Genomic DNA, 26,214 nt, shown 5'->3' on the forward strand with positions numbered 1-26,214 from the left:
TGTTTGAAGCATCTTGCCCTCGTGATATCCAGATGTAAAGAAAAGAACCTTGTTCTAAATTGGGAAAAATGCCATTTTATGGTGAATTCAGGAATAGTTCTAGGACACATCATCTCAGAAAAGGAATTGAAGTGGATAAAGCTAAAGTTGACCTCATTCAACATCTACCACAACCTTGCTCTGTGAAGGAGATCAGATCATTTCTAGGTCATGCTGGTTTTTACCGGCGATTCATCAAAGATTTCAGCAAAATCTCCAGACCTCTGTGCAGTCTTCTCTCCAAAGATGTTGCCTTCAATTTCGATGCTGCTTGTGTGAAGGCATGGGAGGAATTAAAAACCCTTCTCACCACCGCTCCTATAGTCCGACCACCCGATTGGAAGCTTCCGTTCGAACTTATGTGTGATGCCTCTGATTATGCTGTTGGTGCTGTTTTAGGACAGCGAGTTGATAGACTACCATATGTGATATACTATGCTAGCAAAACCCTTAATGATGCCCAACTCAATTATTCAACTACCGAGAAGGAATTGCTTGCCGTCGTTTTCGCATTAGACAAGTTTAGATCTTATCTGATAGGGTCTAAGATCATCATATACACAGACCATGCGGCTTTGAAGTATCTTCTTTCCAAGAAGGATGCTAAAGCTCGCCTTATTCGATGGATACTCTTATTACAGGAATTCGATCTCGAAATCCGTGATAAGAAAGGTTGTGAGAATGTGGTTGCTGATCATTTGTCTAGATTAACTTTAGAGTCTATTGATGAATGAGCTGATTAGAGAATCATTCCCAGATGAACAGCTGATGTCTATCTCAGACCTTCCTTGGTTTGCTGATATTGTTAACTACCTCGCTACAGGTAGGATGCCCTCACGTTGGTCGAGACAAGACCGCTCTAAATTCCTGGCTGAAGTCAAACATTTCCTTTGGGATGACCCATATTTGTTTAAGTACTGCCAGACCAAATCATTAGGAGATGTGTCCCCAACACTGAACAGAAAGATGTGATATCTTTCTGTCATGACCAAGCATGTGGAGGCCATTTCAGTGCCAAGAAAACCGCTGCAAAGATCTTGCAGTGTGGATTCTATTGGCCATCATTGTTCAAGGATTGCCATGATTATTGTGTTGCTTGTGAACGCTGTCAAAAGCTAGGAAGCATTTCGAGGAGAAACATGATGCCATTGAACCCCATTTTGATTGTGGAGATTTTTGATGTTTGGGGGATAGACTTCATGGGTCCATTTCCCATGTCTGACAGCAAGTTGTACATCCTAGTCGCAGTTGATTACGTTTCTAAGTGGGTAGAAGCCATAGCAACCAGAACAAATGACCACAAGGTGGTACTTTCATTTCTAAAGGAAACATATTTGCACGTTTTGGTACCCCTAGAGCTATCATCAGTGACGGCGGTTCACATTTTCGTAACAAGTACTTTGAGTCTTTAGTACGCAAGTATGGCATAACTCACAAGGTTGCTACTCCGTACCACCCTCAGACGTGGACAAGTGGAAGTTCTAATAGGGAAATTAAGCACATTCTGGAGAAGACGGTCAACCCGTCCAGGAAAGATTGGTCATTGAGATTGAATGATGCTTTGTGGGCCTATAGAACAGCTTATAAGACACCAATTGGCATGTCCCCCTATCGTCTAGTGTATGGAAAGCCGTGCCATCTACCTGTGGAATTAGAACATCGTGCCTACTGGGCAATCAAAGAGCTGAACTTCTCTGGACGAAGCTGGAATTCAAAGGAAACTTCAACTCAACGAGTTGGAAGAATTGAGAAATGAGGCTTATGACAGTGCCAAGTTATAAGCAAAGATGAAGATGTTTCATGACAAGCGTATTCTGCGCAAATCCTTCACTCCTGGTCAGAAAGTCTTGCTGTATGACTCCCGATTACATCTTTTTCCAGGAAAACTGCGTTCCAGATGGAAGGGTCCGTACCTAGTACGCACAGTTTTTCCTCATGGAGCTGTAGAGCTGGAGGATGTCTCCAACAAGAACGTTTTCAAAGTCAACGGGCAGAGATTAAAGCCATTCCTTGAGCCATTTCCACCCGACATTGAAACAACCAACCTGGAGGACCCAGTCTATGTGGACTAAACTGGTCCACTCTTTCCCTAAATAACCAAAAAGTTTTCCAAATCTTTCCCTAAAAACCAAAATTTTTCGTTTTCCCATCAAAACCAAATGTTTCCCAACAAAACCAAATTTTTTCCAAAAAGTCCAATCCCATTAAAAAACCAAATTTTCTTGTAGATAATGTGTTAGTTAAATTTCCTTTTGTATATATTTGTGCTCATCCATTGTGACTCCTAATATGATGGATTTTTGCCTTGAATAACGGAGTTTTAATCGAGCTTTCGCCGTACAATCGGGTATTCTCTCTTTTTACTCTACTCAGCATGTTCCTCTTCATATATTGTTTTATAATTCTTTCCATATTTTGAAACATTGAGGACAATGTTTAGTTTAGGTTTGGGGGTATAGAGTAGATACCATGATAATATGCATAATTGAAAACGAACTCCTTCTTCTTTTGAAAAAATTGAAAAATCAAAATAAAAAATTAAAAAATTAAAAAAATCATAAAAAATGGAGCTCATTTACCTTGAAATGTTGACTCTTGTGCAAATATGTAATTATTAGGAGTCTTAGTCTAGATATTTAGGCACCCTGATTCTAGCACAATTCACATGTGATAAGAAATTTGCACGCGCACGATCTACCAATACATGTATGGCCTCGATCTTCAAGGTGTTTGATAGGAAGTTACGATTGCCAATCACTTTAGAATACTGAACGAAACTTGACTAGCTTGTTCTTTGGTTGGTTGGGATAGAAGGTGGAGGTTACATTAAGAAAGACAACCATCGAATTTAACTGGGTGCATCAAAAAGGGCTACCTCTTGCAAAGTGTCATGTAATTTTTGTTTCCTTTTGTTATGTATCAAAAGTGTTTCCTTCCAAAAAAAAAAAAAAAAAAACGATGTAATTTCAAAAAAAAAAAAAAAACAAATACAGAAAAAAATATCAGAAATACAAAAAATCAATCAAGTATTATCAATTCCATCCTCTCTTGTTCCAAATAAAAAAGAGAGGTCAATGTAAATAGAGTCATGTAAAGAGTCCTCTTTGTGTTTATTGTAATAAGCAAGGAGGGTGTATGCCAGATGCTAAACGCGCGGATTTGAAATACCTCCAACTCATTCACAATTCTCGTAAAGTCCGGACAGCTAGCTAGATTCGCCCAGCTTCGCCTGAGAAACTATCTCTTGGTGATTAGTAGTCAAACTTCAGATCTTTCTTACACATGTGTAGATATACTTTACACTCTTATCACATGTCTTTTTTTGTTATCAGTGCTAGGATTGTGCCTTCGATAGCTAGATTGACATCTCCATTTTGCTGTGAGCTTAAACTGTTTTGCACATGTCATATTTGATGGAATCTGAGCTTATATTTTGACCTAGAACTTTGTAGGTACGTTCTAAGCAAACCTTCACGAGACTTAACTCGTCCACTAGGGACACTTAGTGGTTTAAAAGGCTTAGTGCATACGCTAAATGCATTCGAGAGACCAGCGACAGTGGTATAGTTAGGATTTCCTTAGTTTGTTTTACTTGAGGACAAGTAAAATTCAGGTTTGGGGGTATTTGATGGGTGCCAAATAATGTATATATTTATCCCTTTTTGTTGGCATTTAACTCATCTTTTGCGCATTAATTCTACATTTTATCCCATATTCTGTATTTTCATTGTTTTCAAGAATAAATATTTTCTTACTTAATTTGCATTTTTAGGTAATAAATAAAGTCTGGATGAATTGCGAAGCGGAATAGAGCAGAAAAGTAGTGAAAAGCCGGGAGGAATCACGCAAGGAAGCCGCGAAGAATGGTGCGCACAAGACCAAAAAGCTAGGAATGGGCTCAAGAAGGAAGAATTGTTCTTAAAGAAGATATGGGCTTGGCATACCCAAGGCCCAAAACCCTTACCCAAACCCATTTTCTATATCCAAGCCCGTCTCGAATTTCAGCCGTCAGATCGAAGCATTTCAGCATCCTACGGTCGCTCCATCATCGCACATCAAACTCCGAAGCCCCCGCTTTACATCACAACGCCCATCTCCATCTTGGGTCGTCCGTTTTGCTACATCCCTTCATCCGACGGTCGCTCCACGCTTACCTCCGTATCGCCATTGGATCCACCTACCATCTTCCCATCCATCGGTCCAGCTTCGCGAAACATCAAAATCCTCTACACTTGCTCAACACACCTAGTACCTAATACCTATACCCATTGCCAAACACACCCTTCCTCAAACCCCATCGACACCATCTTTCCCCCCCCCCCCCCTCTCTGCAACAGTACCACCATGTCCGTCTCCATCACCACCATCTTCTCCCCAAATCACTCCACCATCTACGCCACCAAATCACTCTACTCTACCTATAACCAAAAACCCATCATCACTATCACGTTTTACCTTTTTTTCATCAACTAATCTCCTCAATTTCTCATCTCTCATCACTGAAACCCTAGGTGAGAAATTGAAGATATAAGTTGATGTTAGAGCAGCAATTGGAGCAGGAGATGAACGAGAAGAAGTAATTGGAGAGTGGGTCGACGAGATGGAGTGAGTATCTCATCAAAATTAGGTAAACCAAATTTACCTAATTTTCTGTTTTTGGGGAAAAGGGGCTGTGAACCCTAAACTGATAATTGGGGGGTATAAATTGGTATTATGTGGTGTGTGTGAAGGACACACTGTGTATCTCTCTGGACTAGCCAGGAGAGAATTAGAACAATTTTAATTTTGCAATTCCAATTTCTGATTTTTGCATCACTGTTGACAGTTGAAAGTTGCATATGTTTTTAGTTATCTTAAATGTTGCTAATTGTGTCTAAATTATCATATATGATGAATGTTATTGCTTTATCCATGGTTAGCATGAGCTAAATAGCACTAAGCTAAGGCTCAGTTGAAGCCTTGTGTACTGTCAATTGACAGGTTGCTAGGATAGTTCTTCTGTGCCCTGTTTTGCTTGAGCAAATGGGAGATACCAATGCTCATAGTGCCTGTGATTGGCTGTGCTGTCAAAAGACAGCCAATGCTAGGGTCAAACTATTGGGAAATTTAGTATTCTTCTATTTCCAGATGTATGCATAGGATCAAACTCAACCTAGAAACATGTCATTTGATTAGGACACAAGGTGGATCCTAAGCCTTGGCTTAACCACCAATCCCTTTGCAGTCACCTCTATTCAGTTCTATTTTGCTTCCTGATCAGTTATTCTCCTTGCCTGTTTTTTTCTTGTTTAAATTCCTGCAATTTGTAGCTGTTGTGCACTGAAATCAGTGCACAATCCTCACCTTGCCCTTGGCTTCCAAGCCTTGGTTCTTTGCTGCTTTACCTTGCTGTTTTCTTAGCTGTTTCCTTTGCTTTACCTTGCATCCTTGGTTCATGCCATCTGCCTTCTTTCTTTCACTGCCACTATAACATTGTGAAATTGTACCTTGTTTTACATCATTTGCTAGCTTAGGAAAACTCTCTAGTTTGCTCCCACTCCCTGTGGACTTTCCCCTGCTTACCTTCTATATCATAACTTGGCCTTGTATACTTGCAAGCTTCTGTGTGTCTTTGCTTGTCACACCACTTAAGTCCGCGCACTTGAGTAGGTTATATCTAAAAACAATGTTTGTGAACTTATTCTTATATAAACTAAGGAATGCAAATTTCAAACCATGGATATATAGTTCATGAACCGATTCGAGTGAATCAAATCGTTTTTGCTTCGATTGTGTCTTGTGTAGTTATATAAGATTTCCTTACAATTGAAAAACTCTCTAGCTAGTTCATTTGAGTCACTTGAACTAGTTATGGTGAAGAAGAATATGGTTGATATGAAAGTGATCATATGGCTAACCATTTGGTTGACTATTGTTGAACCAACAAATGTACAAGTTTGGGTACGGTAACACAAGCCTAGAAACGTGCATTTCATTTGTGTGTAACAAGCTAGTTTTCGATCTAACGGTTGAAAGATATTAGCTTGAATCTAAATCAGGTTTTCATCTAGCGGTGAATATTGAATGCTTTGTTACCAAGCTAATATTGATTACAAACCCTGATTTGAAAGACTATATAAGGGAGAACTCTAGCAACTGGGAAACCTAATCGCCATACCTTCTGTGTGATATTAGTTGTGCTAAGCTAGAGTCGATTCTCCTTTAACCTTTGGTTTCTTCTTCTAAACCAGGTTAACGACTTAAAGACTTCATTGGGATTGTGAAGCCAAACCGATACTACTTTCTCATAGTTGTGTGATCTGATCTTGTTGTTTCTATCGTACGAGTACAATTGTAATAATTAGCTTGAGATTGATATATCCGATAGGCAAGATATAAAAGTAATCATAAACACTTCGTCTCATCGTTTGTGATTCCACAATATTTTTTTTCGTTGCGTCGATTAAGATTATTGTGAGGTGATTGATAATACTAGGCTGTTCTTCGGGAATATAAGTACGGTTTATTAATTGGTTCCTGTTCACCTTGATTTATCAAAAGACGGAACAAAACTCGTAGGTATATTCGTGGGAGACGGATTTATCTATTATCGTAGTCTTTTCTGTGTGATACAGATTTGTTTATTAAAGTCTTCGACTTTGGGTCGTAGCAACTCTTAGTTGTGGGTGAGATCAGCTAAGGGAATCAAGTACGTAGTATCATGCTGGGATCAGAGACGTAGGAGCATAACTGTACCTTGGATCAGTGTGAGATTGATTGGGGTTCAACTACAGTCCAGACCGAAGTTAATTTGGAGTAGGCTAGTGTCTGTAGCGGCTTAATACATTGTGTGTTCAATTTGGACTAGGTCCCGGGGTTTTTCTGCATTTGTGGTTTCCTCGTTAACAAAATTCCGGTGCCTGTGTTATTTCTTTTTTGCATTATATTTTTTTATATAATTGAAATATCACAGGTTGTGCGTTGTTCAATCAATTAGAATATCCGACCTTTTGGTTGTTGATTTAAATTGATTGACACTTGGATATTGGTCTTTGGTACCGTCCAAGTTATCTCTCTAGTATTTGATAAAGACTCGCATATTTCTATTTGCTTGAGTATATATCAAATCAAGAGATTGAGATACTAATTCTTTGATATACTTTTATTATCTAGATTGAGTCTGACTGTCTAGTTGATTCTCTAGAAAGTATATTGGAGTTTGTCTATACCGATTGCTGAGCGAAATATTGGGTGTGGTTGTTGTACCCCCACTTTTTCAACTTTTACACAGGAAGCTTTATTCGGTAGATATTTATAGACATTATCTCTCGAATATGGGTAGTTCATGGCGTTCAATGCATGCAAAAACTCGTTCTTTTTTGTTTCGAAACGCATACAAACGCATACAAAGTGGGTATTTGAGTTTCTTAACACAGTACCTGTGAGTTAGATGCATCGTTGGCTTCAATATCGGGTGATTCTCCATTATCTTCCATGAAAGCGTCGTCTAGGGTTTCCTCTCCATAAAAGTTTGGATCGTTCAATATATACCCCAAATCGTCTTCTCTAAACGGACGTGAACCTTCAACATTATGTTCTTCCCCATTATTCTCACCTTCTTCTTCATATCCATCCATCTTTGTAATGAAAAAAATGTTTTTTCCCTTTTTTCCCTCACCTTTTTCTCCATCATTCTTATAACTCAAAAATGAAAAGAAATGAAAAAAATGAGACAAAAATCACTCTAATACTGCACCGACAATAATCAGAGGTCTAATTTTTTTTCTTGTCTCCCGAATGCATTCGGAAGATAAAAATGTAACTTTATCGTCCGAATGTATAAGGGTAATTTCGCCATTACGAATTACGCGAGATAAGGGCTGGCTGCATTTCTCGTTTGGGTGACCTTTTTTGTCTTATTGTTGGCCCCTAAATCCTTTCCAGTGCCCCCTAAAAATGCTAGGTATTTTTGAAGAACAATTATAAAATATAAATGTTGTTTAAATTTCTTAATTTTAAATATAATTTTTTCACTTCCTCAAATTAAAGAAGGCACAATTGGGGGATACTCTCATAAATTGGGGGAACTCACGGTTATATGGGGGTAGATTTTGACTAAGGGGTATTTTAATTTTGTATACCCAATTGTGAAAAAAATAAAAATAAAAAAATAAAAAATCATCTAATCCAACAGCAGACTCATCAGATTAGGTACTTGATTGTCGCCCGACGACCCATTGATCAAGTATCGGAGAAGAAAAAAGAAATTCTGACACTTCTGCTCTCTTTCATCCATCGATTTATTATCTTCATAAGCAGACAATTTCTTTAATGGAGGAAGAAGAAGAATCTTTTGCTGGAAGTTGCGGGGTCATACCAAACAGTACTTTTTTAGTTGGTTTCTTAATTTGGTTTTGCTAAAAGACGTTGATGTGTTATACCAGTATCCCCCACTCATGTAGTTGGGTTCTTCACATACCAAAATTCATAGAATGGTTGAACTCCTGGTTTCAATTTGGGAAGGCAAGCGAAAATAACAACATCTATGCTATTACATGCTGGTTCATCTGGAAATCTAGGTGTGATATAATTTTCAGACACATTCAGACAGATGCAAAACAAACTTCTATCAACATAAAACAACATTTATGTGACCATAACAGAATTCATCATATGCCAGAGCATATCATGAACACTTACTCTCTATCCTCTGAGGATTCTGAATCAGCTATGGCTGACAACATTACTCCATACAATATGAATCAATCCGCTACAATGGATCATGGAATAATCATCAAAATTTGCACCCTGCAGGACCCTGAAAATTGGATTTATTACTCTGCACTAACTATTATGGATTTTGCAGGAAACATCATTGGTACCAGAGGACATCCAAGACACTCTGGAGCTGTGGGAGCAACAGGAGGAGCAGACTTAGCTTTTGAATGGGCTAAAGGAATGCAACACACTAACATAGAAATACAAGCTGAAGCCATGGAAGTTCTAGTACGTTTCAAGTTGTTATACCACAATGTTGTTAAAGGAAGATTTCACTTAAGCTATAATCAAAGAAACAACAATGAAGAGGAAGACAATGAAACTATCATCAATCCTATAACTTTTATTCTGCGTAGGCTTAAAGTAATCCATAGACTACACTTGGATACTTTCAATACTGCTTGTTCCCGTAAGAACAATATTGGTAGGAGGGCTATCCAAACAGATGCCAACCTTTTGTATCAGCCTTAGGTGCTCCTTTTGGCCTAAGTTTTTCTATAAAAAACAAAGGTTCTTCACAGACCCGTACATTTTTACTTTTGTTGTTGTATTTTGAGTTATGGCGGATGATGAGGGATAAAAATGCATTCCCTTTTTTTAAGAGCAAATAACCGATTGGATGTCTCTTGCTTATTACACTTTTCCTATGAAGGAGTGGGGATTTTTTTCCTGATCTATTACTGTTGCAGTCGGTATTGATTTGTGTTGATGAAACCAATACCGATTGTACTAGTCAGTATTGGCTGTAAGTTGAAGGTAATACCGACTGTTATTTGGATAAGGGGTTCCTAAATTAATTTATAATGGTTTCTTTTTGTATTTTAGTATTCCCAATTTGTAAGAGTATCCCCCAATTTTACCTTCATATAAAACGTTCATGTAGTCCGTATAATAATAGACCTTATATACCTAATTAATTAATTGATTTTTTTTTTTTTTGAAGCATGAATCCAATACCCAGCAACCTAATGTATCATGCACGATTCATGAGTAAAATGGTAAGAAAAAAAAGGCAAGCAAAGTGCTGCTCGGAGACGGAGCAAGGCAAAACACACGCACACACACTTGTTAGTTGTTAGGTAGGTATATAAGTGGTCAATACGTTACGGAAAAAACCTCCACTCATGTGTCCTTGTCCTTGTTTATACCAAGAGTTAGTTCACTCGACTCGCCCTTTTTGTTTGTGTCAGTTCTGTTTCGTTTATGCTTTTTTCTATGCTCTGATCAAATCCTCCTGTTGTGTGCATAACAATCTGCAGTAGCAGGTAAAACAACAATTAGAAGATCGACCCTCTTCCTTTTTCCGTATCCACTTTTTCTTTCTCTCATCTATTATTGGTTTCTTTTTTCTTCTTTTTTGCAGAAATTGATTCTTGTTTGGGGAATAGAAGAGAGAAGCGTTTTTTATTTGAGGAAGGAAAATGGGAAGGATTTTCGTGATAACTTTGGAGGGAAAGATCTATAGTTGCAAACACTGTCAAACTCATCTTGCTGTACGAGAAGATACAATTTCTAAGGTTCTTTTCAATTTTCTCTTTTCTCTTTGAGTTTTTTCTTGCAATTCTTTAGTGGTTAATTTTGTTTCATAATTGTGTTTAATTTAGGGTTTATTGAGTTCTTGATTAAGAAATGAATCGTCGGTTTCTCTGTATTTAATGGATTTATGAGTAATTTGGTACCAGAATTGATGAATTTGGGGGTAACGCGTACTTGTTGTGTGTATGGTTTGAGTTCTTGATTTAGAATTAGGTCTTGGAAATCTCAATGTTAGCTTTCTTTTTATCCAATTTGTCAAAATGGGTTTAATTCTATCAATTTAGGGTGATAGGGAGTGCTGGAATTTTATGTGCTCGGAATATTCTCTTGACAATTCTCTTAACAAGTAGAGGAATCACTTGATATGCAAGAGGAGGACATGATAGATATTCCGTAAGGTTATGTCATATTCATTGGACTTTGTAGGCAACTCACGGATAGCAATATTATCAGTCAGTGGTTTGTTGTTTGGTTACTCAGCTTTGCTGTAATTGAATTATGAAACTATATGCGATTAAGTCGTTTATCTGTCTATTTTATGGTGAAGCTAAAATGGTTGGAATTTTGTTTGGTTGAAGGTGGTCCTCTAGATTGTCATTTGTCACTGGATGATGTTATGATACATAAGTGTAATTCTAAATTTATTTTACCCTGGGCATGATTTTTCCTTTCATGTTATGGAATTGAAGTCATGTTTGAATGTGTCTGGATTCACAAAAATAAAACTAAGGTACATTAATGCGGTGGAAAGTTTGAGTAGTTAGTTGGTAAATGACCAAATCAATTTCAAACTTGGAGGTACATTTTAATTTCATTTGCCGGTGTGTGATTTATTGTAAGATAAATAGAACTTCTTTGTACTTGGCATGAGACACAATGGATCATGGTCTGCATCTGCTTGTTTGCATATTAAAGGTGTAATAGTCGGCTTTTGTTTGTTTCTTAATACTTCATTAGCAACGGTCAAGCAGGAACATGTTCTGACTCAGTTCTTTCTTTCAGGCGTTCCATTGCAGGCATGGGAAGGCATACCTCTTCAATAAAATGTTAGTACTTCGTCCAGATATAATATCATCATAGAGCAGCTGCATGAATGTTGAATCTTGTAACATAACTTTCTATTTTTTTTGCGAAAGGAAGGGTGTGCGTCTTTCCCTTACAAGTTTGTGAGCACTTAGTGCATAACTTTTGAAGTGATTTTCGAACCTCCACTGATGTTTAGTATCTTCTTCTGATGCTTTACAGTGCAAATTTCACAGTTGGTGAGACGGAAGAGCGCATGATGATGACTGGTGTACATAGTGTTTGCGATATATTCTGTGTTGGCTGTGGATCAATTGTGGGATGGAAATATGTAAGTATCACATATCTTTCCGTTCTTACCTTCCATTCATTTGTAGTAGAATGTGATCCATAACGGGTGGCATGACTTGTAAGAGAGTAACCAAAAACTATGTACAGCTATGCCTTCCATTACTATTAACATTATCATTTAATTCCCGTATCTATTTTCTTTGCTAATAACTGATTGTTGTCTCTAGGTAGCTGCACAAGAGAAGAGTCAGAGATATAAAGAAGGAAAATTCATTCTTGAGAGGTAGTTGGGTAGCCTCTCCCTCTTTTCTTCCTCTCCCCAGATCTTAGTTCCGATATTAGTTTTTGGATCACACTGTGGAAATTTATGTATTATTTATACTATCATATACAGAACATCCCATTTAATATGAAGCGGGATTTTGCGTATTGAGCAGGTTTCAGGTGTTGGGTCCAGAAGGGACCTTGTATTATTTCAACAACAATCCTGAAGCTAGTGGTAGCGAAGCAGATGATATGTGAAGATGTTAACAGATAACACCCTATGTAATGCTCAACCATTTGATAACTGCTGATTCTGACTGTACATTCTCTCCCAACCATATATAAGCTCTCTCCAATTTCATGCAGATTTTCAGATGTTTGATTTTGTTCAACACCATAGTATAGGACCACCATTATAATGCTGCAACCTTAAGCAGTAATGACGATATCGGCTCAATTGCTGGTTCATTTCTGTTGGTTAAAATGCACATGATATATGAATTCCATTGATAATGAAAAGTGTTATTTTTATCTTGATTGTACTCACTGTTTTGAAAAACAAGTTAGAAAGAACTTAGAAGGGAGGGACACTGTGAACCCAAGGGCTTTGCAGGATCTCATTCTTTAACGGGCTTCTTTAAGAAATGAAGCCATGAACCTCCATGGAGTGATGGAGATAATATTGGCTTCTTAACTCTGTGACTGACTGGAGACATTCAGTCACCAACGCCGTTCAACCTGATTAACGGCCAAGGTTCATATAGGATGTAGTCGTGAATTATAGTGAAATCGAGGTGCGTTTTTGTGGAATGGCTAAAATATCACGAGCATAGCATCAAAATCTATCCTGCACAATTTCCTAGATGAAAAAATATGGGTAACTTTAGTTTGAAATCGGTTTAAAGACGGCCTTCGGATCGAGAAAATATACACGTGGAATGAATTTGGCGGATCTGATTTTACTGTTGCTTCTGATGTTTGAAAAAGTCAAGATTGGAGCATGTGAGGGTGAGGGAAGTGGGTTCCAGGATCAGTCCAGTAGTTACGGAACACAGGGCAGAGCAGCACCAATGCACCAATGCTTCTGCTATATAGTCTAAAGTCTAGTCAAGTTCATGAATCTTCGATGATTTCTCTATTCAGATCCTTTTACAATTTATTATTTTCTTTTGATTTATGTCCTTTTTTTAATTTCGTAATGCATTATTTCATTCTAGTCAAGTTCAACTTCATACAGGCTTTTAGAAGGTGTTGAAGGTTTTGAAGTTTTTGTTGTCTTAAGTTTTTACATCTCTCTTTCTTTTACAAATCATTCGTTGTTCTAATATCATGTTGTTTTAACTTGTTCTTGCAGGTTTTCATTGTCTTCCCGTGTCGCTCCCAGTGGTGGTAGTCAGTCGTGATTATACTAGTTCAGATCTCTGTCGTTTGTCACTGTGGTATTATTGTGATATCATCGCTTCTTGTGTGGAATCAACAAGTCGTCTTGATTCTGGTTTTCCTATCCCCAGCATATCATCAACAAGGATTTTCTTTTCAGTCTCCAAACTTCTTTATGATTGCACGTCATTCCATCATAGCTAAAACCCTTTCCATACCAGTTAACTCAGTTGACTCGGTTGCATACTTTAGCAGAGATTTTAGCAGAGATTTTAGCTTATTCAGAGGGAAGGTTTATTCTCTTTTCAAATTCAAATTTCTAGTCAAAGAAAATAAGCCGGATATATTGCTCCACCCCCAACAAATATGGAAACAGAAAGATACTCATCAATACAGATATTTCCATAAACCAATAAAATATCCATCTTATAAGCATAACCCTAAAACCCTAAACAATTCTACAGGCTTCAATATCACGAGTAAAAAAGACTGTGAAACAATGTCTGCTACTAACAACAACCAAATCATGAATTCCAACAATATGCAAACGACTGGTGCTGGTACTTCTACTATTAGACCAATCAGAAGAATAGTCGCGTATGTTGTGGCTCCCGTTGAAAATACTGATGATTTCTCTTTCAATCTGCTTGGAAAAATTATCTTCAACAAACCACTGGATCATGAAGAGATTAAAAAGGAGATCAACGATCGTTGGAGAAGCTATCGCAAATATGAAATCATCACCAAAGGCACAAATATGTTTCTTTTCAGATTTCAGAGAGAGGATGCTTTCAAGGGAGTAAGTTCAAAAACCTGGGACATCATGGGTTATCTGCTCTTTCTAGTTCAGTTTGATCCCGACATAAATATCAAAGACCACAAGTTTGAGCATCATACTTGGATCGTTAAACTAAGAAATCTTGGAAATATCATCCTTAATGATAGGCTGGTCTCTGAGATCTATAAGGATATTGGGAAAAAAGTCACACCAGAGGGAAGAAGAAGACAGCCGAGAGGCAGTGTTACTAGCACTGTCTATGTGGAAGTCAATCTCACTGAACCTCTCAGAAGGGGTGGTTGGTACATAACTCCAACTGGTCAAAAACAATGGGTTATTTACCACTTCGAAATGCAGCCTTATGAGATTTGCAAAAAGTGCTGGGTTGTTGATCACATAGATTCGCAATGTAAGAAGCTTGCAATGGAACAGAAGGTGGAATCCATGACAAAAAATGAATATGCAATCCGGAGCCAAACTGAGGAGGGTAAAAAAAATTTGGCTGCCTATATCACTAGTGAGGATGATAATATAATGGATACTGGGGCGGAATCATCCGTGGGTGCAAATATTGCTTCTACTTCGACTACTCCGTCAGTCATTGTTCGTAATGAAGACAATATAGATTTGGAAATCGAAGATGCAGAGCAGAGGAAGAACAAGCGAATCAGAGAACAAGGATTCAAAATTAATCCCCATCTCAACATCGAGCTTACCCATAACCTCAATTCCCCATCAATCCATAACAATCCTATTTACCATGGTGCAATCAATGAAGCTGAATAAATGATTGATTGTAATGATCTCACTACTGGAAACAGGATGGAATACCAATCTAATTCAATGAATGATAATCACTCAATGGCATCTGATAGCACAGAATCTGAACACACTGTGGCCGCGGCATGGAATCACAATGGAAACTCTGCATCTCTTAATCAGGTACCTAAACAAAACCCTAGCTTTTTCCTTTATCCCTAAATTTTAGTTTTTTCTTCTGTGACTTGCATATCAGTAGTAGTAGTTCTTTCATAAGTACCAAATTCTGTGTTAATTACTTATTTATAGCCAATTTCAAGCATATCCCCCATTGTTTTGCTCTGTCCCTTAAGCATTACTTCAATAGCCTTAGCGTGGTTAATGTCTATTTGATTGTCTTTTTCAGTTCTTTTGCTTGTAGCTTAGAGTCCTTCATTTTCAATTGTTACAATTATAGTTGCTCTGATTGTGATATTCTCTTTAATTCCTGTAACCACATTGGTTTGTGCACTTTTTTCTCCATAATGAGAATTTTGTCGTGGAACTACCAGGGCTTTGGCAACCCTGATACTAGGACCAGTTTATGGAACCAAATTAGAGGCCAAAATCCTGATGTCATTTTTCTTAGTGAAACCAAAAATGACTTTGTAAAAATGGGTCAATATCTCAAGAGACTCAACTACCCTAACTGTTGGATTAGTCCTTCTAGGGGTCTCTCTGGAGGTATTGCCTTTTTATGGAAGCGTGGTTTCACTTTTAATATTCTTCACACTACGGATAAGATGATCCATACCATGATCTATTCTGATCCTAGTAAACCTGAATTCCTCTCTACTTTTCTTTATGGTTCCACATACCATGATGAGAAAATAGAACAATGGAATCACATTAATGACATTGGAAATTCTATTGATCTTCCATGGGTTTTAGTTGGAGACCTTAACATAACTATGTTGGCTCATGAAAGGTCCTCTAATACTAGACCAACCACCTCAGAATATCCTATCATTCAACAAGTAATTGACAATACTGACTTGAGTGATTTAAGATAAACTGGTGCTCAGTTTACTTGGTCTAATAGACAAGAAGGTACTGACAATGTTCAAGCTAGACTTGACAGGGCCTTGGTAAATGGTCATTGGCTGCATCATTACAACCATTCGAAGTTGTTCCACATTGATGCCATAGGCTCTGATCATTTACCAATCCTCTTGGTTACTAACTGTAATGAACACCAAGGGAAAAGGCCATATAGGTATTTTAAATGCTGGTTTAAAGATCCCTCTTGTCAACAAGTGATCAGGGATGCTTATAAAACTAATGTTAGAGGGTCCAATGCTTTTAGAATGGTCAGTTGTCTTAGAAATGTCAAATTTAAGCTCAAGAAATGGAATATTTCTCATTATGGTAATATTGATCAAAAAGTTCATTCCTTAACTGATCAACTCAAAAATCTGAATAGTAACCCATACTCAATTAAGAACAATGAGGCCATAAGGAAAGTAGAACAAAATCTTAAGCTAGCTCAAAAATATCAAGAATCTTTTTATGCCCAAAAAGCCAGAGTTTATTTCATTAAAAATCATGATAGAAATACCTCTTACTACCACACTCATGTGAATAGAAGGAGACATTTCAACCATATCAGCTCTCTTAAATTAGCAAATGGACAGTGGTCTGAGGATAGAGGTAATCTTGAGGACCTTCTTGTTTCCCATTTCAAGAATATTTCTGCTACAACTAACCCTGTCTTGAACAATAATTTTCTGAATTGTATTGATAAATGTATTACTGATGAGGACAATGATCATTTGCTGAGTCCCATCACTCTTGAAGAGGTTAGGAATACCATTAAGCAAATGAAACCATGGACTTCCCCTGTTCCAGATGGGTTTCCACCAGGTTTTTACAAACAAAACCTGAATTTGCTTGAAAATGATGTCTTAGAGACTGTCCAAAGTTTCTTTCAATCTAAACATCTTTTGAAAGAAATGAATCACACTTTTATTTCTCTAATTCCTAAGGTAAATAAGCTTATAAGCCCTGCTGATTTTAGGCCCATTTATCTCTGTAATTCAAATTATAAAATTATATCTAAAATTCTGGTGAATAGAATGAAACCATTTTTGAGCAATCTTATATCACCATATCAGGCTGCTTATGTACCTGGTAGAAATATACAAAATAATGTGGTGATTGCACATGAGTTGGTTCACTCTATGAAGAAAAAGAAAGACAGATGTGGTATCATGGGCCTTAAACTCGATATGTCTAAGGCCTTTGATAGAGTTGAATGGTCTTTCTTAATTGTTGTGCTTAAAAAGTTTGGGTTTTCAGATCATTGGTGTCAACTGATTTTGCAGTGCATTAGTACAACCAATATTTCTATTTTAATGAATGGTTCACCTTGTCCTTCTTTTAACCCTACTAGAGGTTTGCGACAAGGTGATCCCTTGTCTCCTTATCTGTTTATTTTGTGTATGGAGGCTTTCTCTATGTATCTTATCCATGCTGAGCACATCAATCTCATCCATGGCTTTAAGGTCACTAATGAAGCTCCTAGTATATCTCACCTGCTTTTTGCAGACGACTGTCTGCTTTTCACTAAAGCTACACATTCTGAAACTACTAATCTTATGGCTTTAATCAATGATTTTAGTAGTATTTCTGGCCAGATGATTAATTTTGAAAAGTCAGCTTGTTTCTTTAGCAAGAATGTTCTCACAGACCATTGTGTGTCTCTTATCAGATCAATGAATGTTAGGAAAATAAAACTTAATGAAAAATATCTAGGGATCCCACTGTTTGTCACTAGAAATAGGACTGAGTGTATGTCTCATTTGAACAATCATCATGATTCTAAAGTTGCTAATTGGAAGGGTAAGCAATTAACCCAATCTGGTAGATCTGTCCTTGTTCAACATAATTTAAAGTCTACTTCCAATTATCATATGAACTCATTTCTTCTTCCTGACACCATTGTTGATAAAATGGAGAAATCTCAAAGAGATTTTTGGTGGGGTAAAGATGGTCGTAGAGGCTATTACTTTAAGAAATGGGAATAGGTTTGTTCTCATAAATTACAGAGAGGATTAGGTTTTAGGAATCTTAAAAAAATGAATCTTGCTCTCTTAGCTAAAACTGCCTGGCTTTTAATTCACTCCCCTAATGAGCTTTGGGTTAGGATTTTAAAATGCAAGTATTTCAAAAACTGTCATCCCATTCATTATAAAAAAACCATGGAGTCAATCCTGGGTATGGTCAAGTATCTGTCATGGTCTGGATATTCTGAAACAACATGCTTTCTGGGATTTAAGGGATGGATCTACTATTCATGCTTTTTCTGATAATTGGATCCTTAATGCTTCTTTGCCTCTGTGTTCTAGTTTTCCTAATCCTAATTATAAAGTTTCTGACCTCATAAATCATGAGGATAAGACTTGGAATGTTGCCTTAGTTGAAGCTTTCTTCACCAGTGAAAATAGCCAAAGGATTTGTAGGATGAGAATACCAGTCTCTGGATGTGATACTCTCATTTGGCCTTTTAATAAGAATGGCATTTTAACAGTTAAATCTGTGTATAATTTATTAGCAAATGAGTTGCCACATAATTCTACACCCAATCCAGATCTAGAATTACACAAGGCTCTTTGGAAGACTCCACTTTTGCCTAAAACTCAACTCTTTTTATGGAAATGTGAAGAAAACATTCTTCCCACAGGTAGTAAGATCTCTAGTTATAGCAGCAACCATGACAACAGGTGCAAATCCTGCAATTCTGGAGTCAATAAAACTCCAGAACACATGATTCTTCATTGTAACTTTGCTAGGAATGTCTGGTCCAACCTCCATGCTGTCAGTCATGTTATTGCTCAAGACTTGAATAGTGACATTAGCATTAAGGACTGGATTTCTAAATGGCTCTCCACTAAGAATCTGTTAGATAAATCTGTTATTGTGTTCACTGCAGCTTGGTACATTTGGAAGGACAGGTGCTCTAAAGTTTTTGACAACAAGACCCTGAATCCTCAACTCACTGCCAATACTGCTCTTAGTTTGGCAGATGAGGCTGTTAGCTCTTTGGTCAATGCTGTTATTTCTAATCCTCAAACGGTTGTTGTCAATGAGGATAATTTTCTTAATACTATACCTGAAATCAACTTACTTGTTTTCTGTGATGCTTCTTTTGACAAGGATACTAACAACTCTGGTGTTGGAATTGTGGCAATGAATCATGCAGGTTCTTTCAAGGGCAGCAAACTAGTTGCTGGTGCTGCTTCTAGTCCCGAGGGTGCTGAAAGCTTCGCCATTCTGGAGGCAGCTAAATGGATCCTCTCCAAAAACTACCAGGAGATTTTCTTAATTAGTGATGCCAAGAATGTTATGGCTTATCTGAATAATAACAAAGTACAGACTAGCTGGTCCTATTGCTCTGTTTTAGATGATTGTCTATTTCTTTTAAAAGATATTCATACGATAAAGTATAATCACCTTAAGAGGAATCTTAATAGTATTGCAGACTTAGCTACTAAGCATAGTCGTATAGAGAAAGTTACAGGCGAATGGGATGAATCCAGTATTCCCTACTTTCTCCAAAATGATGTAAACCTATTTTAATCATTATTATTTTTCCTTTCCTAGCAAAAAAAAAAAAGTTACGGAACAGGGGAATATGGACTTGGGGGTGTCTTTCTTTCTTCTCAAAATGCCCATAAGCCTAGTTTACCCATGCTGCTGAACAAAAAAGCCTTACTGTCCGTGGAAACGGTGGAATTGTTCTTTTGTTTTCTTTAGTTGTTCTAGACATGTCTTCGATTCGAACATTCAAATTCCCATTGTTAATTACATTCCCACCATTTAGGCTAACTTTTCATTTATGGTGGGTTTGAATTTAGAATTTTTAAGGTGGAATTTATGGGTTCAGGGGATTTGGTGGAATTACGTTTTCCTCCGTACGTTTAATCATCCACATCCTCATTTTTCCAGAAAATCCTCCATATGGAGTTAGACCCACCCCCCTAAGATTTCCTGCGAAACTTATCAGATGATATATGAACCCATTATATTTTACTCCAAATCCCATAAATCTAAAATTTTAAGATTCTTAGGGCAATGTCAAACAATACATGGACTTTAACACAATTTTTTTTATGAAATCCTAGAAATCTCAACTGAGTTACCAAATATCCGAGGGATTTGATAGAAGTGTGCGGGCTTCCAACTCAAAACCAATTGGAAATGAGTGGAGTAGCTCCACACCTTAATATTAGGATCTAGACTAAGGAGTTAGCTATGTGGGACTATATTTAGTTCTCCAACATGCCCCCTCCAAGTGTAGGGCTCTGTGAGTACGCTACATCGTGGACATTTTGATGGTTGCCCTGCCTTCTTGGATCTTATTGGGTCTTACGTCTCATACAGGGCCTAGCTCTGATACCATGATAAAAGTGTGTGGGCTTCAAACTCAAAACCAATTGGAAATGAGTGGAGTGGCTCCGCACCTTAAATATTATGATCTAGACTAAAGAGTTAGCTATGTGGGACTATATTTAGTTCTCCAACAGGATTTACATGAATCCCAGAATTTATAATCCCGTGGGATTATATATTCTTGGAAATTGTGAATTCTGCAAACAAACCCACCATTAGATGCACTATGTTTAAGGACTTAATGCACCAAGGTAAGGGGAATATGGCACCGATCTAACTATTTCCGATGCCAACACAAAGCATGTTATTTCCCTAATTAAATTTATAGGAACAACATAGATATTCCTAGATGGCCAAACGGATAATAACCTGTTTTCTATTCAATCTCTTTATAATGTTTTCTAGTCAAGTCAAACTATTACCATCAACTAATACAGGTTCGGTCATTTGAATCTTGGTTTTAAATCGCCGAACACTGAGTTAACTCAGTAAGCAAATCCACTCAAAATTTCTTCATGACTCTATCATTGATGATGATCTCATTCCTTCATTAACATGTCTTATTGCCTTATGAATCATTAACTTTTGGTGCATGGACATATGTTTACCATGAAGGGCATCCATTATTGGACTTTTGTTCAATTATATCCCCTTCTGACAACGGTGTTGTTGCGGTCTCAGGCAGTTTCAATAGCATCTTCTTCCGCAGTTTTACAAACCATCGATATGATGAAATGTAACAGTATGTTCCGGTATTATGATTTAAGTCATGTATATATGATCTCGTTGATGATTATGAGTCGAAAGTTAGAGTTACAGCTAGGCCGATCCAGAGCATTAGAGCTCAAAATTTGAATTTCAAATTTTCAATCTTTCCCCCACAGTCAAGCGTAATTGGAGGACATGCAATTTCACTCCGATAACGACTCAGTTGACCTTAACCCTCTTCAACCCTAAGAATTATTCTCATAATATTTTCTTACCTAAGTATTCTTATCATAGTTATCACAATACAACTGATTCTAGTTTTCAATAGGTTGTCAATATCTTCATAATAACCAATTCAAAGAGACCATCGAGAAAAACTATTTTTCAATATCTCTTTCTTTTATAAATCCTAGATTGCTTCCTCCTCCAACAACCAAGTTTTTGCAATAACCTCTCAACTCCATAATGCAAAGATACATGATATTTGTGCGAGGCAGAAAAGACGTGTGATTGGTATGACAAGAACCATCTCAGTGCTACGGAAGAATGGAGTAATTCCCTAATTGTAAAGATGTTTTCTAAATATCCCATTGAAACAGACACAATGCTCTATTCAAAAACATCTTCCTATTCAAATTCAACTCCAATGAAGTGGGAGAGGTTGTTCTCAAAAAAGGACTTTGGAATGTCAAAAAGTGTCACATTAACCTCACAAGTTTTTTACTTATTTATTTAAGCATTCAAAAGGTATGATGCTTCAATTGGTATCAAAGATCAAACCTTCACACATCAATAATGGAATGTGCACTTTAAAAACCTCCTTCTTGAACACCACTTTGTGCAAGTTGTAGGTGAAACTTTAGAAGAGTTAGGTCCTAAGATATGGACTGAACCAGAAAATTGCAGACCGACTTATGTCAGCACGATTACTGCCAGATTGAAAATAGAAAAAAAAAACCTTTTTTTAGAGGAGGATGGTGGATACAGTCGCAAGAGGTGTTACATGGGTTCTCTATCACTGGGAGAGACAACCTCATAAACTCTGTAAAGTTTATTTTACAGTTGGTCATGGCGATGAGGAATGTCAAAATGTTGCTGATGATCTTAAGATAAGAAGATAAACTAATGAAGAGTATATTTCTTATTGAAATGAGCTAGCCACATCAAATGGAGTGCAGACCTCTGATGATATAGACCAAATTCTCAAACAAATTTTTGTAGCTAGCAGATCAATGGAAACTTGGAAGATCAAGAAGTTGTTAGGAAAGCTAAAAGATCAAAAAAACAATGATGAGGAAGTTATCTCAAATTCAAATACTCTCCCTAGTCCTACTATTCACACCCAAAATATTCATAATAGTATTACTAATCATAATACATGTACTACAAACTGTTCAGAAGATGTTGATGACCTGAAACATGATCTGGCTGAAAAAGGAGAATTAATTGCAAAAGAGTACCTTCATGAAATAGATGAGGCTGTTATTATTTTGGTAACTACTTTAAAAACCAATTATTTTTTTTTTGTTTTTTTCACATATCACCTATTTTTTTACTATTCACTCTCACATTTGGATCTTCTTCCTTGCGTAATAAGTTATATTCTTGATATTTTTTTCTCTCATAATCTACTGTCAAGGTTCTTTTAGAAAAAGATACTAGAGATCACTTACACCATCTAAATATTTTTTATGCCCCAGACATTATATTCATCTCTGAGACAAAAATCAATGATAATAGGATTCTCAGACTTCCCAATTTCCTAATATGCCAAACAAATGCTTTGTACCTTTTATAGGTACTGCTGGTGATCTTATTCTCTTGTGGAAATATGTTTTTTCCCCAGACATAATTAATCAATCTAAAAAATAATCCATGCAATTGTCTCTAATGACCCTAGTAAAGGAGGGTGTTTTTCTCATGTATATGGAACTCCTTTTAGAAATGAATAGGCTAGTCAATTGGTGCACAATAAAAGTTTAAGTAAATCAGTAAAAAATGCCTTGGGTCATGAATGGTGACTTAAATATAACCATTTCTCCTAAGGAAGAAACACATCTTCTGGCCCTTCTATTTATTCTGAAGTTCTCTTTAATTATGGAATCAAACCTGAGTGACCATGGATTTAGTGGAAAACCCTTTATTTGGACCAACAACAAACAAGGTACTGGTAAATCCAAATCCATACTAAATATAAGTTTGATAAATTATGAATGGTCACTAGTTTTTCTTGATGTTATTCTTTCTCATCTACCTCAAAATGGATCCGATCATTCTCCAATTCTTTTATACTTTTATAAAGTCAATAGAATCTCTGATAGAAATTGATTTTTTTTTTTTTTGAAATTTGGTTGCAAAATATAAAATGCAATGAAGAAACTCATCATGCTTGGTCTATTAGTGTTTCCGGGTCAAATATTATTATTTTTTTGAAAATAATACTAGACATATTCTCTCTAAGTGGAGTAAATCTACTTTTTGTAATATGTAAAGCAGAATAACTTAGTTGCAAGCAGATATGTCTTATCTCCAGTCTTCAGATGTTGATGAAAAAATACAAATAATGTTATCATTCTAGAAAAGGACACCAGTGCTCTAAATGAAGTTCTATCCAACTCTCATAGATAAAAAGTTAAAGATCATTTATATAATGATATGGATAAGATCAAGAAATTGAAATATTTTCACATCAGAGTTAATTGAAGAAGATCAAGAAAAAAAAATTGATTCATTGCTTGCTCTAGATGGTTCTTGGTGTTCATATATAGACTATCTTGAGATTCTTCTCAAGTCCCATTTCAGAAAATTATGACCACATCTGCTCCTTCAAATGGATACTCCTTTCTGCAACATATTCCAAGATGCATATCAGATAAATATAACAATGAACTAGAAGCTAAACTAAATGATCAAGAAATACATCAATCTCTCCTGACCATGGATCCATAGACCTCTCCAGGACCTGGTGGCTTTCCACCAGGTTTTTACCAGTCCCAATGGACGACTGTAAAAGAAGATATTTGCAAGATGATCAAGTCTTTTTTCCATTACGGTTTTCTGCTCAAGCAACTCAATCACACAAGAGTTACATCAATTCCCAAGACTCAAACTCCTCATAAACCTGAAAATTATCGATCCATTTCTCTATGTAACACTGTTTATAAGATGATTTCTAAAATCTTGGCTATAAGGATAAAGAAACACATCAGCAATATTATTTCTCCTCTACAAGCAGCTTATGTCCCAGGAAGGTTAATTTCTGAAAAATATCTTATTCAGGAAATTGTAAAATGAAACTCAAAGAAGGTAGAGGTGGTCATCTTGCTCTTAAGATGGATATGTCTAAGGAATTTGACAGGTTATAGTGGAGATTCTTACTAGACATTCTTAAAAAAATGGTTTGGTCAAAAATGTTGTCAGCTAATATCTCAATGCATTAGTACTACTCATATTGAAATTCAGTTCAATGGATCTACTTCTCCCGTTAAACCTAAAAGAGGCATATATCAAGGTGATCCTCTCTCACCATATTTATTCATCATATCTATGAAGTCATTCTCTAGATATCTGGCTCATTATGAATCAAAATGTAAAATTACTGACATGAAGATTTCAAGTTCATCCCAAAAGATTAATCATTTGTTTTTTTGCAGATGATTGCTTATTTTTTGTAAAGCTAATCTTTCTCAAACTAACAAGCTTATTCGAGTGATTGAGGAGTTTAGTGCTTGCTCAGGTCAACTCATTAATTTCAACAAATATGTAGTTTTTTTCCAGATCAAACATGGGTCTTGCAAACTGTCAGGCTTTAAGTGGTTTATTGAGAGTAAGACAACTAGATATAAAAGAAGAACAATACTTGGACCTTCCTTTTTTATTGGTAGAAATAGGAAAATTTCATTCTTAGTTCTAGTGGACAAAATGGATCATAGATTATGTGGATGGAATTGTAGTAATATGTCTGATGCATCTAGAACTGTGATGATAAAAAATGTAACTCATGTCATTCCAATCCATCACATGACCCAATTTTAAGTTACCTGACTCAACTATCAAAAAGATGAACACCCCTCTCAGCAAGTTTTTTGGAGAAACAAGAAATCTATTAAAGGGAAACATATAGATACATGGAAAAAAGCTTCTAAACCAAAAGAAGAATGCGGACTAGGTTTCAGAGATATGCATACTTTTAACAGAGGTCTCCTAGCTAAAATTGTCTGGAAGTTATGTTCTGATACAAAGTATGTCATGGCCAAGTCACTATAAGTAAAATACTATACAGATGGAGAGATTTTTAATCTTAAAAAGAATACTAATGCCAATTGGTCATGGATAAATATTAGCTCATAATTGCAATTTGTTCAAAAACATAGTTGCTGGAATCTAGAAGATGGCAAAAAGATTCTCATTTGGAAGCATGGTTGGATCCAAATCTCATTGTTCTAGCTCCTTAGCCTATACATGGATGTTCTTCAAATCACCTCTGTACTCATGTTCATCAGTCATTCTCTACAGACTCATCATCCTAGGATATGACTATTTTATAAGATCTTTTTGATCAACCAACTGTAGATGAGATTCTCAACATCTCGATCCATATTAATCAAGAGGACAGGATTGTATGACTTCTAGAGAAGAATGATAACTTTTATGTATAGTCTTGCTATAGGAAAATATTTGTTGAGAATCAACTCTCTGACTCGCCAGAATGCAAAAAATTTACAAAACGATGTGGAAGATGCCAACCCTTCCAAGAATAAGCCATTTTCTTTGGAAATGCATCTCCAATCTTCTCCTAATAAGATATATTCTTAGTCCAGTCATAACTGGTTTGGTAGACTCTTTTCCTTGTTGTGATAAACATCTGGGAACGCCTGCTCATATCATTATGGACTGCAATTTGTCTAGAGCAGTATGGTTCTCTACTACAAGATGAACTTTCAATAACTTCAACAATCTTGCAGAATGGGTTTGTAGTTAGTTTGGTACTTTATATAACGAATTAATCACAGAGTTTAATGTGCTCAAAAGAACATGGTCTCATATGGACTGAGACATGTGACAAAATCTTTCAAAATAGTAACTATACTCCAAAAAAATATATCTAGGTGTTGATGGTGGATTTTCGACAAAGGCTAAAATCGTAAAATCATGATCCTGCATATTTCTGACACGGCTTTAGACACTATGTGAAACTCATATTTTAGGATTCGTAAAGCTCATTTCACAATCTTTGACTAACTGTACAC

General features: G+C 36.5%; 2 protein-coding genes across 3 annotated transcripts; both read left to right on the forward strand.

Moving 5' to 3' along the window:
* The first annotated feature begins 9,924 nt into the window (after nucleotides 1–9,924).
* On the forward strand, nucleotides 9,925–12,447 carry LOC113311053 (protein yippee-like). 2 transcript variants are annotated; one of them, XM_026559898.1, is made up of 6 exons: nucleotides 9,925–10,061; nucleotides 10,160–10,313; nucleotides 11,335–11,378; nucleotides 11,578–11,686; nucleotides 11,874–11,929; nucleotides 12,084–12,447. In XM_026559898.1, the coding sequence occupies exons 2-6, from the start codon at nucleotides 10,218–10,220 to the stop codon at nucleotides 12,166–12,168; spliced, it is 390 nt and encodes a 129-aa protein (XP_026415683.1). In that variant the 5' UTR covers nucleotides 9,925–10,061; nucleotides 10,160–10,217; the 3' UTR covers nucleotides 12,169–12,447. The 2 variants fall into 2 exon arrangements, with proteins under 2 accessions (XP_026415683.1, XP_026415684.1); XM_026559899.1 differs by having other exon boundaries at nucleotides 12,041–12,183.
* A 5,496-nt stretch (nucleotides 12,448–17,943) lies between these two features.
* On the forward strand, nucleotides 17,944–19,444 carry LOC113312521. The gene is made up of 2 exons (XM_026561269.1): nucleotides 17,944–18,026; nucleotides 18,145–19,444. Exons 1-2 carry the CDS (start codon nucleotides 17,944–17,946, stop codon nucleotides 19,442–19,444), a joined length of 1,383 nt encoding a protein of 460 aa, XP_026417054.1.
* Nucleotides 19,445–26,214: the final 6,770 nt, after the last annotated feature.

Source organism: Papaver somniferum, chromosome 9, assembly GCF_003573695.1.
Source record: "Papaver somniferum cultivar HN1 chromosome 9, ASM357369v1, whole genome shotgun sequence".
Classification (NCBI taxonomy): domain Eukaryota; kingdom Viridiplantae; phylum Streptophyta; class Magnoliopsida; order Ranunculales; family Papaveraceae; genus Papaver; species Papaver somniferum.